Source organism: Cnephaeus nilssonii, assembly GCF_951640355.1.
Source record: "Cnephaeus nilssonii genome assembly, chromosome: 8".
NCBI classification, from domain to species: domain Eukaryota; kingdom Metazoa; phylum Chordata; class Mammalia; order Chiroptera; family Vespertilionidae; genus Cnephaeus; species Cnephaeus nilssonii.
The window spans coordinates 61,579,256-61,594,082 of NC_137079.1; the positions used below are offsets into that span (position 1 = coordinate 61,579,256).

Genomic DNA, 14,827 nt, shown 5'->3' on the forward strand with positions numbered 1-14,827 from the left:
AGAGAGACTCATGGGTTAGCTGCCTCTTCCATGCCCCCCTCGTAGGGATTGAGCCTGTAACCCAGGCATGCTCCCTGACCAGGCATCAAACCGTGACCTCCTGGGTCAAAGGTTGAGGCTCAACCATTGAGCCATGCCTGCTGAGCTGTAATGTATCATTTTAATTAATTATATAAAGAATTAAATAAGTATGAAGTACAGTTTTATGACCAGTTCTTGCTTTTCTTCTTGTTGATTATTTACAGGGAAAAATGCTAATAGCAAATCAACTTTTCTTTTGTCACTCAGCAAGTGTCTGGAATCCTCCTTTCTGCTGTCACTTGACTGGTGCTCAAGAAATACAAATGAATTTTAATATGAGCCTGAGAAAAAAGGATATAATTATGGCAATAAATCTGCTGGAATCATATAATGAATTTAAAACCCAACATAAATGCTTTCTGGGTTATCTGTCATTTGGGATTACTTTATACTGCGATCCCTTTTAAGACTGTAGATAATTGAACGTTGGCTATTTTTACTGCAGCTGAAAGTATTGATGCTAAGTAGGAAATGAACTATGTAAATGTGGCATTGCTTATTTATTTAATAATTAATTTGAGGGCTCGTCACAGAAATCATTTAAAACCAAAAAGCACAGATTAACTTTTTCTCATGGGAATCCAAGTTCTATTATTTGGCTCAAAGAAGTGATTGATGTGCCTGATTCTCTTCTCTTTCTTATTTATTTGATAATGAAGAATTGAATGATGTACAGCTGTTTTCTTAGAAATATTATAGGGGAAACTAATAAAGGAAAATAACTCCGCTAAGATATGTTGGTAAAGTCCATGAAGGATTTTGCTTGAACTTTTTGACACTTTCTCTGTTTAACATTATGTTCTTCTTTAAATTGCATGAAACAAAAGGAAAAATGTTAGTGGAGTGATTACAGTCATCTCAGTCTTTCCTGACCTACTGTAGGCATACAGTATAGAATCAGTTGTGGGAATCAGTATTCTAATATATTGAGGCCATGGGTTTCTTGACAGAAGTCACTAAATATTACATCTTGACATTGCCACTCACACCTGTAGAGCCACTGGCACATTTCTTAACTTGCCCCAAGTCTCTGTTTCTGTCCGCAAAATGTGATTAACAATAATTTCCTATATTGAGATGTTGTGAGGATTAAATGAGTATACCATATGTATGTACACGTCTGTAAGTGTTAAATATGTTATTCCACCTTTATATGTGGCAAAGTTCATTCAGGTTTCATGCCTAGATTTAATTGCAGTAGGCGTCCCCTGGGCCGGTATCCAGACTCCTTACTGGAAAGGCATACCCTTAACAGAGATGGGAATTATTCACTGCACTTGTGACTGACGTTCTCTAACCCAAAGCCAGCTCAGCTGGACTGTTATAGAAAACAAATATATCTGCACTCTTCAATTCATGCACTTAAGCACAAGAATGAAAACTAACAGCCCTGGCTGGTGTGGTTCAGTGGCTAGAGTGTCAGCCCACACACCAAAGGGTCACAGGTTCGATTCCCAGTCAAGAGCATGTGTCTGGGTTTCAGGTTTGATCCCAGGCCCTGGTCAGGACGAGTGTAGGAAGCAACCAATTGATGTGTCTTATATCCATGTTTCTCTCCCCTCTCTCCGCCTTCCCTTCCACTCTCTATAAAAAGCAATGGAAAAAATATCCTTGAGTGAGGATTAACAACAACAATAAAGAATGAAAACTAACAAAATGAAGTCATCTGAACATATACACACAAATACACACACATTACATAAATAGATCATAAATACCTCAAGTTAAATATATGCATATTCTCACTACACACATTCCTCCCATAATTTTTAAGTGCACTTTATGCCAAGAGATCACAGGAATAGTATACATTATATGTGCTAACTAGCATTCATACCAATATATAAGCCATACCCTACAGAGATGTACATACTGATGTTTGCACTGTATAGATTGGTGACATATGGAAGAAGTCGAGAAGGAAAAAAATGAGGAAAAAGAATCTAAAAAGTTTTTTGGGTTTTTTTGTTTGTTTGTTTGGTTTTTTAAAGAGGGGGAATAGGATGATAGAGGAAAAGGGTGGTAGTGCCTGGTTTCTCAAACTTGGCTTTATTGATCTTTTGCCATTGTTATGGAGACTGTCCTATCACCTTGCCCAGCGTTGTGATACTCCCACATGTCAGATGTGTAGATGAAATTGGAGACCATAGCATTGATAGGCAAAGGACTGGTCAAATAAGATCAGCATAAAGGTGCTGAGCACACTAAGCAAATAGGTAAGAGGAGAAAGGGAAATAGAATGAAATCCACAGAAAGCTTGCAGTAGAGTTTGGAAGGAAGAAGTAAAGTTAGGATGCTGATATAGAGCATCCCACACAGAAGGAAATAGAGAGCATTTTCATGTGTTACTATGGAATAGACACATACATTTATCATTGTATTTAATTATAAGATTTATAGTCTCCCTCCTGTGTATTACTTGTTGAATGATGGGAAAAAATACAGAATCATAACTAACTTTGGTTTAATTTCATATACATTAAAACTAAATTTTGGAAGCAGAAAGAACATTATCTTTCAACTTACTATTACTGAATATATACTTAGCAATTCTAGCTATGCATTTTCTATTTATTAAAAAAGTAAAACACTTCAAATTAACAAGTTTACAAAATGTGACACATGTGTTAGGTTTCAGATCCATTTGAAGTGCTCCTTTATCGCTTTCTTAAAACAAAAACAAAAACAAAACAACTACTTTGTAATATATTGAAACTAGCCATGTAAAGTTCTATAGTGAGAGAATTTTTTTAAATGGGTATTAATAAACTGAACTTTTTTTAATGAAGGAATGAGCTGATGGAAACTTTTGCCTCTACTTATTGTTTATTAAGTTTCAGACATGGAGTAATTTCATAGATATAGTCAACTTTAGAGTTAATAAGGGCTTTAGGGAGCAGTAGGAGGCGTAGCAATGAGCTTTAATTAAGTGCTTACTTTGTACTAGGAGCTGTGATAGGTGCTGGCTCATAGCCTCATTAGAGAAAGACACACAAGCCTGAGTGCCCTGGAAGCACAGAGAGTGGTGTCGAATGCGGGGCAGGTGGAATCTGGCAAGGCTGGAGTTGGTAATAGATACCGGACTGCGCTAAAGCATAATTGAGGTCATTTTCAACGAGAAATTAAGGAGATGGTGAGTAAATCGGTCATATAACGTAGAACCTAAACTAGAACTCAGGCAAGTGCCCTTTTTTACAAACCACAGTGTCTCTCACCATTTACAACAGTTATAACCATTTATAATAGTTATGCTTTACTGCACTGCTTTTATCAAGGAATATACATCATTAGTCAAAAATAAAACGATGTTTGTTTGTTTTTTCCGTTTCTGAGTGGTAGCTGTAAGAGAAAGGGAAAATAAGGAAATTAAATAGATAGTAAGCTGATTTTTTTTTTTTTTTACTTAGATTTCTAATAGTCCTGCTAAAAATCTAATTAGGCTTTTGGTTTTTCCATTTTATTCTCTCATCTTTACACGTTTCTAATGAATCATATCAAATACTGCGTGGCCAGGGCACAAAATGCGAATGCTATTCCTAGACTAAGAATGATTTTTCTAGGTGCTTAATGTGAAAACAAACAGAAACTAAGTAAGATGCATGATCATATGGATCACTGCAGTGTGCTTCATGCCATTACATTTGTGTTGGGCAAGGTATATTGGGGAAGTGAGTTGGTGCCTGGACAGCTGTCCAAGCTGTGGTCATTCTTATACTCTCGTCAGTTGGACATTGGCAATGCTAATTGCATATGAACTCCATGAAAACATTTCTCATATAAAAACACATATTCTCTCTCTCCCTCTTCCAGAGCTGACGAGGGCAGCATGGGGGAAATAAGTTCAGTCTTAAGAATTACTCTTAGGTTTAGATCACAGATCTACATTACATTGTGGCCTTGGTAGGAGTGTCATCCTGTACACTGAAAGGTCAAGGGTTCTATTCCGAATCAGGGCACATACTTCAGTTGTGGGTTCGATCCCCACACCACCACCTTCGGGAGGCAACCAATCAATGTTTTTCTCTTTGTCTCTTAATCTCTTTGTCTCTCTCTCTCTCTCTCTCTTCTTTTTCGCTCTAAAAATCAGTTAAAATGTCCTCAGATGAGGATTAAAACAATCAAATCAATATGTTGTACACTTGAAACTAATAAAATGTTCCTTGTCGATTATATCTTAATAAAGTTTGGTTATCTAAATATCTCTGAGGTGAGGTTTCATTGTCTCTGATATTTGATGTATGCCACTACTGTGTGATTTCATTATAAAAATAACAAGTCTTGATGGTAAACATTTTGTGAAATAAAATCAAGTTCCAACTGATAGCAGATTGATAATGGCAAACATTATTGCATATTTTGAAATATATAAATAGCACAAACATTGCTTTAGGCACTGGAGTGAGACTCTGGCCTATGGTGAATGAACTTTTTCATCTCTATAAAGCATGTTTTTCTCTCATGTATAGTGAAACTCTAATTAATATTTTAAATTATCAGTCACTGAATGATAATAATTTAAAACCAAAGAACAAACAATTTTAATCATGAGGTAGAAAAGATAAACTTATAACACTTGCCTCTTTTTTTCATAATTTACAAATGTTGTGAAAATAGTTTGGGATTATTAATTTTACAAAGAATGGTAGACAAAATAATAGACAAAAATGGATCTCATTGCTAGCATTAATATTGGATTCAATTTTTCTTAAAAAATAATTAGCGGCTTTATATTTTATTACAAATTTAGACTTACAGAATAATTTGGCAGATTGTACCTAAGAATTCCATATACCTCAATGCTGAACAGTTTCTATTTTATTAGAGTCTTGCATTAGTGTGGCACATTTGTTACATTTAATTATTTAATGAACCTATATTGGTACATTATTGTTAAGTAAAGTCCATAGTTTACATTAAGGCTCATTCTCTGTGTTGTACAATTCTATGGGTTTTGACAAATGCATGTTGACATGTAAACAACATTGCAGTAACATACAGAAGAATTTTGCTGCCCTAAAAATTCCCTATGCTTCACTTATTCATCTCTCCCCTCCCACCTGCGCCCCCAAGCCCCTGGCAACCACTGATCTTTTCACTGTCTCTATAATTTTGCCTTTTCTAAAATGTCATATAGTTGCAAACATAAAATTTATTTTTAGGGCATCTATGTATGTTTTTTAGATTCAGTTTGATAGCAGTTATAAGAAAACAGGAGCAAAACTAACTTCCTAGACTTCCCTTTTGACACGTGTTTTAATCATACTACTTTTTTATCTCATTTGACCAGGTGAATAAGATTTAAGTGATTTAATATCTTGAACACAATGTTCTTATCTAGCAAGTGTGTGATTCAGTATTCACCGATTATACTAGTATTATGATATTATTTATTTGTTAAATATGTGTGTATTTACATATAACATATAAACATTATGTTCATGTCCAAACATGCTTGTCAGTATTTTCACTAGGAAATGTCTGCTATTAATGCATAAACAGAATCCCCTCTATCTTCCACCACCGTATAGGAGAGTCCTCCTTACCTCATACTAACTCCCATGCGTGTGCCAAACCAGTTTCAGATTTGCAGTCAACTGTAAACATAGGTTCTGATTGCTTTGCATAAATAATATGATTCATGAAAGCCTGGGAAATAAATAGGTAATGGAAAAACGTAATAACTAGGAAAGAAGGAAAATTTGGAATAAATTTATGTGTGCTGAACCCTTTTTTAAGGCTAGCATTTTTAGTTCACTTATGAAAGCATAGAAAATATATAAAAGCACAAAGAGTCCATTATGTTATGCATATGTTCTGAATTTTCTCAAAGAATCAAATATTTCTTAAACTAAAACTTGAGAGATTAATATAAAGCAATTGAATTAAATATTCAAAATAATTTCCCCTTACATGCAGTAGATAACTCATTCAGTACTTTCAAAACCAAGTTCCAGATTGTCAATGCAGGATATTTCTACTTGTTTCCTTTTATTCTTTCTCTATGCTTTTAGAGCAGCTACATTTTATCTCTCATTCTATCTCTCATTCTTTAGTATACTTGGCTTTAATTTTTTTCTTGGCAGTTTTCTAAAGTCACACTTAAACGACACTGGTTTTTAAGAGTTTGCCCTTGAACATGTAAAGAATAAAAACCACTGGGCTGAAAACAAGGTAAATGATGACCATGAGGGGCCCATGCAAGACCAATCTTGAAAAATAGGCTTTCCTTTTTAGTAAAATAAAACAATATAGTGGAATGTGAAGTGCAGGCTCTATTCACAAATGGGTTTTCAGTGACATTTATACTTAGAGCAAAAATGGTCCAAGTTGCAGGTTGCTTGCTTTAAGCCTGGTGCTCATATCTTGATACTTTCATTTACTAACTCAGGAAAGGAAGACACGAAAACTAAGGTATGTACCTACTGTGCATTTCCTGTAAAGAAAGGAATTCAGCTCTTTAATTAAAATGTATCTCCACTTAAAGTAATGGTATATAACTTAAATGCTTAAATGATCACAAGATACAGAATCCTAGATTTAGTTTCTTTCCTTTCTTTATGTGCAATGCACACTTAAGTTTCTTTAAGCACCTCCCATAAAAAATGACATGTTCGATTACTCACAAATTCAGACAGTGAAACTTATATAAACTAGTTTTCTGAGATACAAAAAAACAAATATTGCTTTGCTGTTTTCATCCCACAATAAAGACTGTTAAAGAATGCATCCCAAAGCAATCATTTTAATATATTTATTTAGTGTTATAATGGATACAAACTGAACTATGGATTGATAAAGGTTATTTATATTGTGGTAGCAAGAATTCAGGCCAGTTAATTAAAGTGTATTCCATCAACTGTTACATGATCATCCTGTGGACCAATCTAATTAAGCTAAAAAATACAGAAACCAATTAAATAGTTTCAGGTTATTTTCTTCTATACTTTAAGAGAAATTGTGTTGTGGAATCTAAAAATGTTCACAATATTCCTACTTGTTCAGCTACTTTTGTAATATACAGTGTTTGGCAAACACTGTACCTCTATGTGGCTGAATTATCCTGCATCAGAATATATCTTACTCTGAGTTCAGTAAGTGTATAACTTCTGAGAGTTATAGTAATAGATTAGGTTGTGTTTGGAATTTTTAGTTCTGAGAGGGGAGACTCCGGTACTTCCCTCTCACTGTTCTCACTATTACTTAAAAGCGCTTACTGCCTTTAATTCAATCTTTACAACAATTGTATGAGTTTGGAATTAATATTACTCTTTTTGAAGTGGATAAACCCAAACCTAGAGAATTTTAATGATGATACCAAGATTGCCAGCAAATAAATGAAGTTTAAGTCCTTTGTATCCAAATCAAATTTTCTTTCTATAATAGCCACACGACAAGCTTATAAAACAAAGATTCTTGAAATAGTCAAGCCAGGAGCCATGTAATGAATGTTAGGCAAACCACTTTACAACCTTTTCTAAAATATTCCATGAAATTATATCTCAAAATTTATAAGGAAAACATTAAACATTTATTTAAATGCTGGCTGACTGGCTGGCTGAAGAGATGAATGGATGAATTGTTAAATAGTTGGAGACATCCTGTTTGTGTGTGAGAGTGTGTCTGTACATACATACATCACTTCTCTAAAAATCCCTGGTGCCATTAATTTAAAAACAAGCTTATAAATCTTGGGTAACAATTAACAGAATATTGTCTAACCATGACTACTCATAGTCTCGGAAGGGCGTTCCAAAGATAGGGAGGTGTTCAGACATTTCTTTTTTCTCTTTTTAAGATCTCCTTGTGATTAAAATATATGACTAGTGTAAAAAATGCTTTTTATTCAATTGATACTAGTGGATGACTGTAGGAAACACATCCAATACTCTGGGTACTACCACATAGGAGGTTTTTAGATTCACTTTTACATTCAGTCAACAAAATGCCCAGAGTTGAAGCTATATTTTACATGTTTGTTCAGGAAAATGATTATGTGATTAGAAAAACTCATGTGTAATCTCCAGATCACTGAAAGGAATATGTTCACAGAATATTATGTATAATAATTTATTTTGTGAATAAAAGTGGCTTTAAGACTTTTGGCAAAAGTGATAGTGTGACAAAATAATCTTGTTTCTATTTATCTTTAGGTTTTCATGTACATGTTTTTATGAAGTATACTAGTGGTCCAGTGCATGAAATTCATGCACAACGGGGGGTGGGGGTTCCCTCAGCCCAGGCTGCACTCTCTCCAATCAGACATCCCTCTCGCAATCTGACACCACTGCTTCCAAACCACTCACCTGCCTGCCTGCCTGATTGCCCCTAACCCCTCTGCCTGCCTGCCTGATCGCCCCTAACTGCCCTCCCCTGCCGATCAATTTGGTTCTGATTGGTCAGTTTCTATACCAGTCTGTGTCAAAAGCTCCGCCTCCTAGGCAGCCATTGGCTCCTCACAGTTCACCCAGATTTGGTTCTGATTGGTCGGTTTCTATGCCAGTCAGCATCAAAAGCTCCATCTCCTAGGCAGCCATTGGCTCTTCACAGCTCACCCAGATTTGGTTCTGATTGGTCGGTTTCTATGCCAGTCAGTGTCTCCAGGCCTATCTCCGGGCTTGATCAGAGAGGTGGGGCTGCTCAGCAGCTCCCATGGTGGCCTGGAGAGAAACAGAGGCGCTGCTGCTGGCAAAGCCCAGAGAGAAAGTGGCAATGGCTGATCAACAGCTGCCACGGAGGCTGTGGATCAGACCCTGCCTCTCTCTCTGGGCCTCTCTCCGGGCCTGATCCTAAGCTTCCTCGGCAGTCAGTCCTGGGTCCCTGTGCCCTCACCAGTGGCAGTCAGTGTTGGGTCTCTACAGCAACCCAGCACTGACTGCAGGACTGACTTCTGGTGTTCAGTTGAGCCTTTGGTCGTTTTGGACGTTACGGACCCTGGGTTTTTATATATTAGGATTGTTAATGCACTTTTGTGTGTATTTACACAATTATTTCTTGACACGTTATTTAAAATTTTACTTGTAGACCCTTTTAAGTGATACATAATATTTTGAAAAATGAAATTACTCTCATTTTCTTTGACAAAAATCCAGTCTTTTCTTACAATCTCTGTGTCTTTAAAGGTGTGGGTTTTTTTTCCGATAATATTGAATTTAGTGTTGAATCATGTCCTCCACACCAGGGTGATGAACAGTGAAAAATCAGCTAAAATTACCATTCCCAGGCAAAACTCTTAATGAGCTTTAAAACAAACAACAAAAGCAACCAAGTTTAGTTGACACTAGTCCATCAGTGTTGTATCAAGAATTGTGCAGTTAATAACAAAGGGAAAATTTTAGGATGGAGCCCTTTATTTGTTCTTTTTATAGAAGTTTCTTTTCCTCAATGTGCTACAGCTTACAACTTTTCTTATTATTTGTGGTCTTCTCAGTGTCTCTACACCTTAGTTTTCTGATAACATACCCATATCTTTTCTCACTTTCTCAAATATGTCTAGTCCTTTTATTTAACTGTGAAAGGGAAGCTCTATGTACTTCTCTTTCAGTGTTTTCCCGTGGTTTCTCTCAGCCTTTGTTCTCTCTTGGTTGTCTCCTGTGCTCCCCATCACCTCACTGTAGCCACACAATCATGGATTCAAACCTCAGAACCAGTCCATTTCAATGTTCCACTTTCTGAAGAAAAGAAATGAATTCCTAATACTGATTTCAGGATCAAGTCACTCAGGTCTTTTCTCTTTCCTAAAAGGAGGAGCAAGAGTATGCCATAGCTGTTTTGAAACCATATTTCCGCAGTATTGCTGGTTTACGTATGTGTATGTGCAGCCTAAAGCTGGAATTGTGGGTGGCTTTGCCTTTCACGTTTTCACTGTAGAAGCGATTAGTATGGACTGTGAGGATATGCTATAATGTCAACACTGTAAACAGATGAATGGTACAATAAGGATTTTCTCCTCTTTATACTGATGAGGCGTTGTTTTTGGACATGCTGGCTACATTTCAATTGCTACATATGTAAAAGGAACCAGCATGTGCCTCTGTGATGTTTATGCTTATATATTCATGCATAATGTGTCCAAGGTTCCCCATAAGATAATCTATAGTTCAAAGGTTTTGTGTATCCTTCCTAATTTTTATGAGCATTTTGTATATTTTGGCGTAAGCTCATACAAAAGCTATGTAGTTCTTTTGTTTTTGAAAGCTCCTGTGGGTTATTAATGTACAGTTTTCATAGCTTTCTAATATATACAGCAGAATTATAAGAGAAACACTCCTAGTATTGTAAAACCGCTTTAAAGAGTAAATATTTTTCCTATTGAGGGACTAAGCAGCTACCTTCAAAAGGTGGACTCCTGTTCATAATCTGGGGAATTCTAAGCCAGTTACAAAGCTCAGGGAAGTTTGATGCCTCAGAAGCCATCTCTTTACAAAGAAGCTCTGTACTAGTATGTATCACCTTCGGTATTGTCATAATTTGCTAAATAAGTCTTTTGTTTACTTTATAAAATGTTTGTACCATGGTGAATTACATCTCAGCCCTTGGTTTGTAAAACTATGTAGGAAGCTTGTGTGTAAGTAGATACTTGAGAATAATGTGTGATGAAAGTGGTCACTATTTCCAAAATTAGAATTTTGAAATGTCTTAATACAGTACAAAGAGAAAATTTAATCAAGACTATATCTGAAGTCAAAAAGTATTTGATAACATAGGCTTAATGACATATTTTATAATTATAATGATAGATCATTTGCAATGTTTTATGAAAGCAACCTTTCATAAAATAACAGGATTTCTATGTGGCTATAACATACTAATGAGAAACATAATGTTCTACAAAGTAATTAGGTGATAATGCTGGGAACCAATTGAAAAAATGTTCTAGTTAGAAAACTGGTTAATGATAACGGCTTTTTATAAAAGTAGTTGTTTATGGTGTTCATATTTTTTTGTTTCTTAATGTTTGAGAAGATTAAAACTTATTTCTCAGTTTCAGCACATAAATGAAATCTTGTTATTTAGAATTTCATGCAGGAAATATTTTGGGTGATTCACTTTTATATTTTCTAATTTTATCGTTCTATAGGTCAGTAACCATGTTATCTTAGAAGCAAAAAAAAAAAACAAAAAAACACCCAATAACAAAAAAACATAATTTCCCCTTTTTAGTTGATCTGGTACAATTGTTGACTTTTTTTTTCTTTTCTCATTGTTGCAAGATAAAATTCCCTTACACTAATGCCTATTATATGTTCTGAATGGAGTTATAATTTATATTCTATAAAGGAAAATTTTAAGAAACATGTTTTGTTCCTTTAAGTATATGTTCAAGTTTTTTGGGGAATATCAAACCAAAATATTTTACAATGAAATGTACCAATTTCATATAATTTTAGGCATTATTGTTCTGATACCATAATGAAGCTGAAAAAGAGTTTTTGGTTTTCATATAATAGAACAATAATGTCTATACTAGCCTGGTCAAGTTAGATTTAAACCGTCTGTTAAGGCTGATACATGCCAAGTGAACTCTTGAGCCATTGTGGGCCTCAGAAGTAGGCATCCAATAAATACTTGTTGAATTTCTGAGTAGTTGAATATAAGAATAAATTATACTAGTATTAATGACCAGGAATAAAATGGTGCATCCATTAATCTGGATAAAATCTTTCTTAGAGTCTTTATTATTATTATTATTAAAATTTGCTCATTGAAACTTAAAAGAATGAGCCCAGGCCATGTGGCTCAGTTGGTTGTCAGCCCATACACCAAAAGGTTACAGGTTCGATTCCTGGTCAGGGCACATGTTTGATCCCTGGTTGGGCACATATGAGAGGCAGCCCATTGATGATTCTCTCTGATATCCATCTCTCTCTCTCTCTCTCTCTGTCTCTCTCCCCCCCTCTCCCTCCCTCTCTCTTTTTTTTTCATCCCTTCCTCTCTCCCAAATCAATAAAAACATTAAAAAACATTAAAAGAATAACATTGAATTTGGTTAAATTATTATCATTATCTTAAGTTAAACAAGACAGTCATAGACAATTTAAAATTTCCAGAAAAAAATGTTTTCCCTGAGATTATTATTTTCTAATAGGCACATTATAGTAGTTGTGTAAATTATTTTGAGAAAAAATGTTGTCATCACTAAGTTAAGTTATAAGCTAATTGTTAGCAATGATTTGTATTAATGCTCATGAGAATTGTACGGTATCTTTTTCAACAAACATGAAAGTTTTCCCAGTATCATTGTCAGGTAACATTATGCCTCCAGATTACGATAATATTGGATAAGCGTCAGATTGTAAAATCGTGGAACCTAGAGCTGGAACGATGTTTCAGGTTATCTAATCAGAATTCCATTAGTTTATAACTGAGGAAATTGAGACTCATAAATGAAGGGTGGGTAAAACCAACAAAATGAATGTTTTTAATTAAATAGATTGTATTTATAGTTTTAAGTAGGTAATGCTTTATTTACTGAACTTGTCTTTTAGAACATTTTCTATAAAATGATGTTCACTGTTAGGTTCCTATGTCCTCCTTCCTCCTCCATAACACACTTATTTCACTGGATTTTAATGGCTCTGCCTATCTCTCCCAACAGGATGGAAGTGTCTTTATAGCAGAGGCCTGTGTTACTCTGTCTAGTACTTTTGTACTCTCAACTTTAATCATAATTGGCACAGAGCAATCTTTGAAATATTTGGGGAACAGATTAATGTCTCATAGCAATAAGAAAAATTAACAATCATTCCAGTAAAAAAATCTTGCACCTATTAAAATGTGTGACCAACCAAGATAAATGTGTGTCCCATTTTTCTCCCCACAGTCTCCAAACGTCCACAACTACCCCGATATGGAAGCTGTTCCTCTGTTGTTAAATAATGTGAAAGGGGAGCCCCCGGAGGACTCGTTATCTGTAGATCACTTCCAAACACAAACTGAGCCAGTGGACTTGTCTATCAACAAAGCCAGGACATCCCCCACAGCCGTTTCATCCTCCCCAGTTTCCATGACAGCGTCTGCCTCCTCGCCTTCTTCAACTTCAACCTCTTCATCGTCTTCTAGTCGGCCAGCCTCCTCCCCAACTGTTATAACATCAGTATCTTCAGCATCATCTTCGTCAACAGTATTAACTCCAGGGCCCCTTGTTGCCTCGGCATCTGGTGTAGGAGGCCAGCAGTTTTTGCACATTATCCATCCTGTACCACCGTCAAGTCCCATGAATTTACAGTCTAACAAACTGAGTCATGTTCACCGCATCCCCGTGGTGGTACAGTCGGTGCCTGTTGTCTACACAGCCGTGCGATCACCTGGAAATGTGAACAACACTATCGTAGTGCCGCTTTTGGAGGATGGGAGAAGTCATGGCAAAGGTAAGGGACACAAGTGAAGCCTCGATTTATTTCAGCACTAGAGGTAACTCTTCTTTTATTCAGTGAGCAGAACCTAAATCACATGCAATACACTACACCCAATCGAATTCTGTGTCCAGCACAGAGTCATTGAGAGCAGGAACTAAACTCAGGTTTACATAGGTATACAATTCAGTGTTACTTACTATATGTTTTATGTATCAAGTCATTTAATGTCAGAATTCAAATCTTTAAATTTGCAAAATAACATTTACCTTCAAATACGCAGTTGGAAAGGACAATCTATAGAGTAACTGCTTGTAAATATAAGTGCATAAATCTCTCATAGAAATTATCCATTGAGAAATTTTTAAAAAGTGAATCAGGATATTTCTTCTTGCAATTTTTCAGATTGGAACTTACTTGGATGACAATGACATAAAATGCCATGAAGTTGTAATGCTTAAAATCTGATCATTCACTTTTAAGTAACTTGTAAGTTAAGTGGCCATTAAAAGAATTTTAAAGTTAGGTGTCTGGCTACAAAATTATCATGTAGCTTGAGTTCTTATCTTTATACTAGTAGCCCTGAGCATGAATCCGTGCGCCAGTAGCTCGCTGCCCTGCCCTCCTGTAGCTCTCTCCGCTTCCCCTGCCCCACCTCATAGCTTGATGCCCTGCCCCCTCCTGTAACTCTCCGCCACCTGCTTGTAGCTCACTGCCCCACCCTCCTGCTGATCCGTGATCCAGTCATTAAGCTTCACAGCGTAACGACCATTTGCACATTACATCTTTATAATAGAGGATTTGTCTTAAGTTATTATTTTAAATAGCAGGATGGCTCAGTATGATGGAAATACTTCAACATACAATATTAATATTTTCTCTGGGGTTTAGAAGGCAGGAAGATACTTTGCTACATGACTTTAATAATATCTAGTTAGTTAACTATATATGATAGCATGAAGTTATTTATCTATTTCTAAGTTTCTTTTTCCCATAATTTATTAGAAGAAACTTGTAATAGCATCATGTTTGGGATTTTTCTTTTTCCCTTCCCATGAATCTAAAAAGTAAGCCACCCTTCTATAGAAATGTAAAGTGCCTATGATCATTGATTAATTCCCTTTTAAACTAAATACAAATGTATATATTTTATCTTCATAACTTTGAAATGATGATGGATTAAGACGTTATGTTGTATTTTTGCTTTGAATACCATATTAGTATTGAGGCCTATAATTAAAAGATGATTGGTGAATACATAATACATTGCCTTCTCATAAATGCTAGTAAACCTGGATATTTAGGCTGTTATGTAAGGCCGGCTTCAATGCATAGGAATAACATTGGATTGTGTACTTAGAGAAATTTTTGCAGACATATACTACAGAGCTGTG

General features: G+C 35.6%; 1 protein-coding gene across 3 annotated transcripts in view; it reads left to right on the forward strand.

Moving 5' to 3' along the window:
- KLF12 (KLF transcription factor 12) overlaps positions 1–14,827 on the forward strand; it is a 451,985-nt gene that overhangs the window by 286,399 nt on the left and 150,759 nt on the right. For all 3 annotated transcript variants that reach the window (XM_079778508.1, XM_079778507.1, XM_079778509.1), the window contains exon 4: positions 12,902–13,448. In XM_079778508.1, the coding sequence (XP_079634634.1) occupies positions 12,902–13,448 (547 nt within the window). The remainder of the gene's footprint in view (positions 1–12,901; positions 13,449–14,827) is intronic.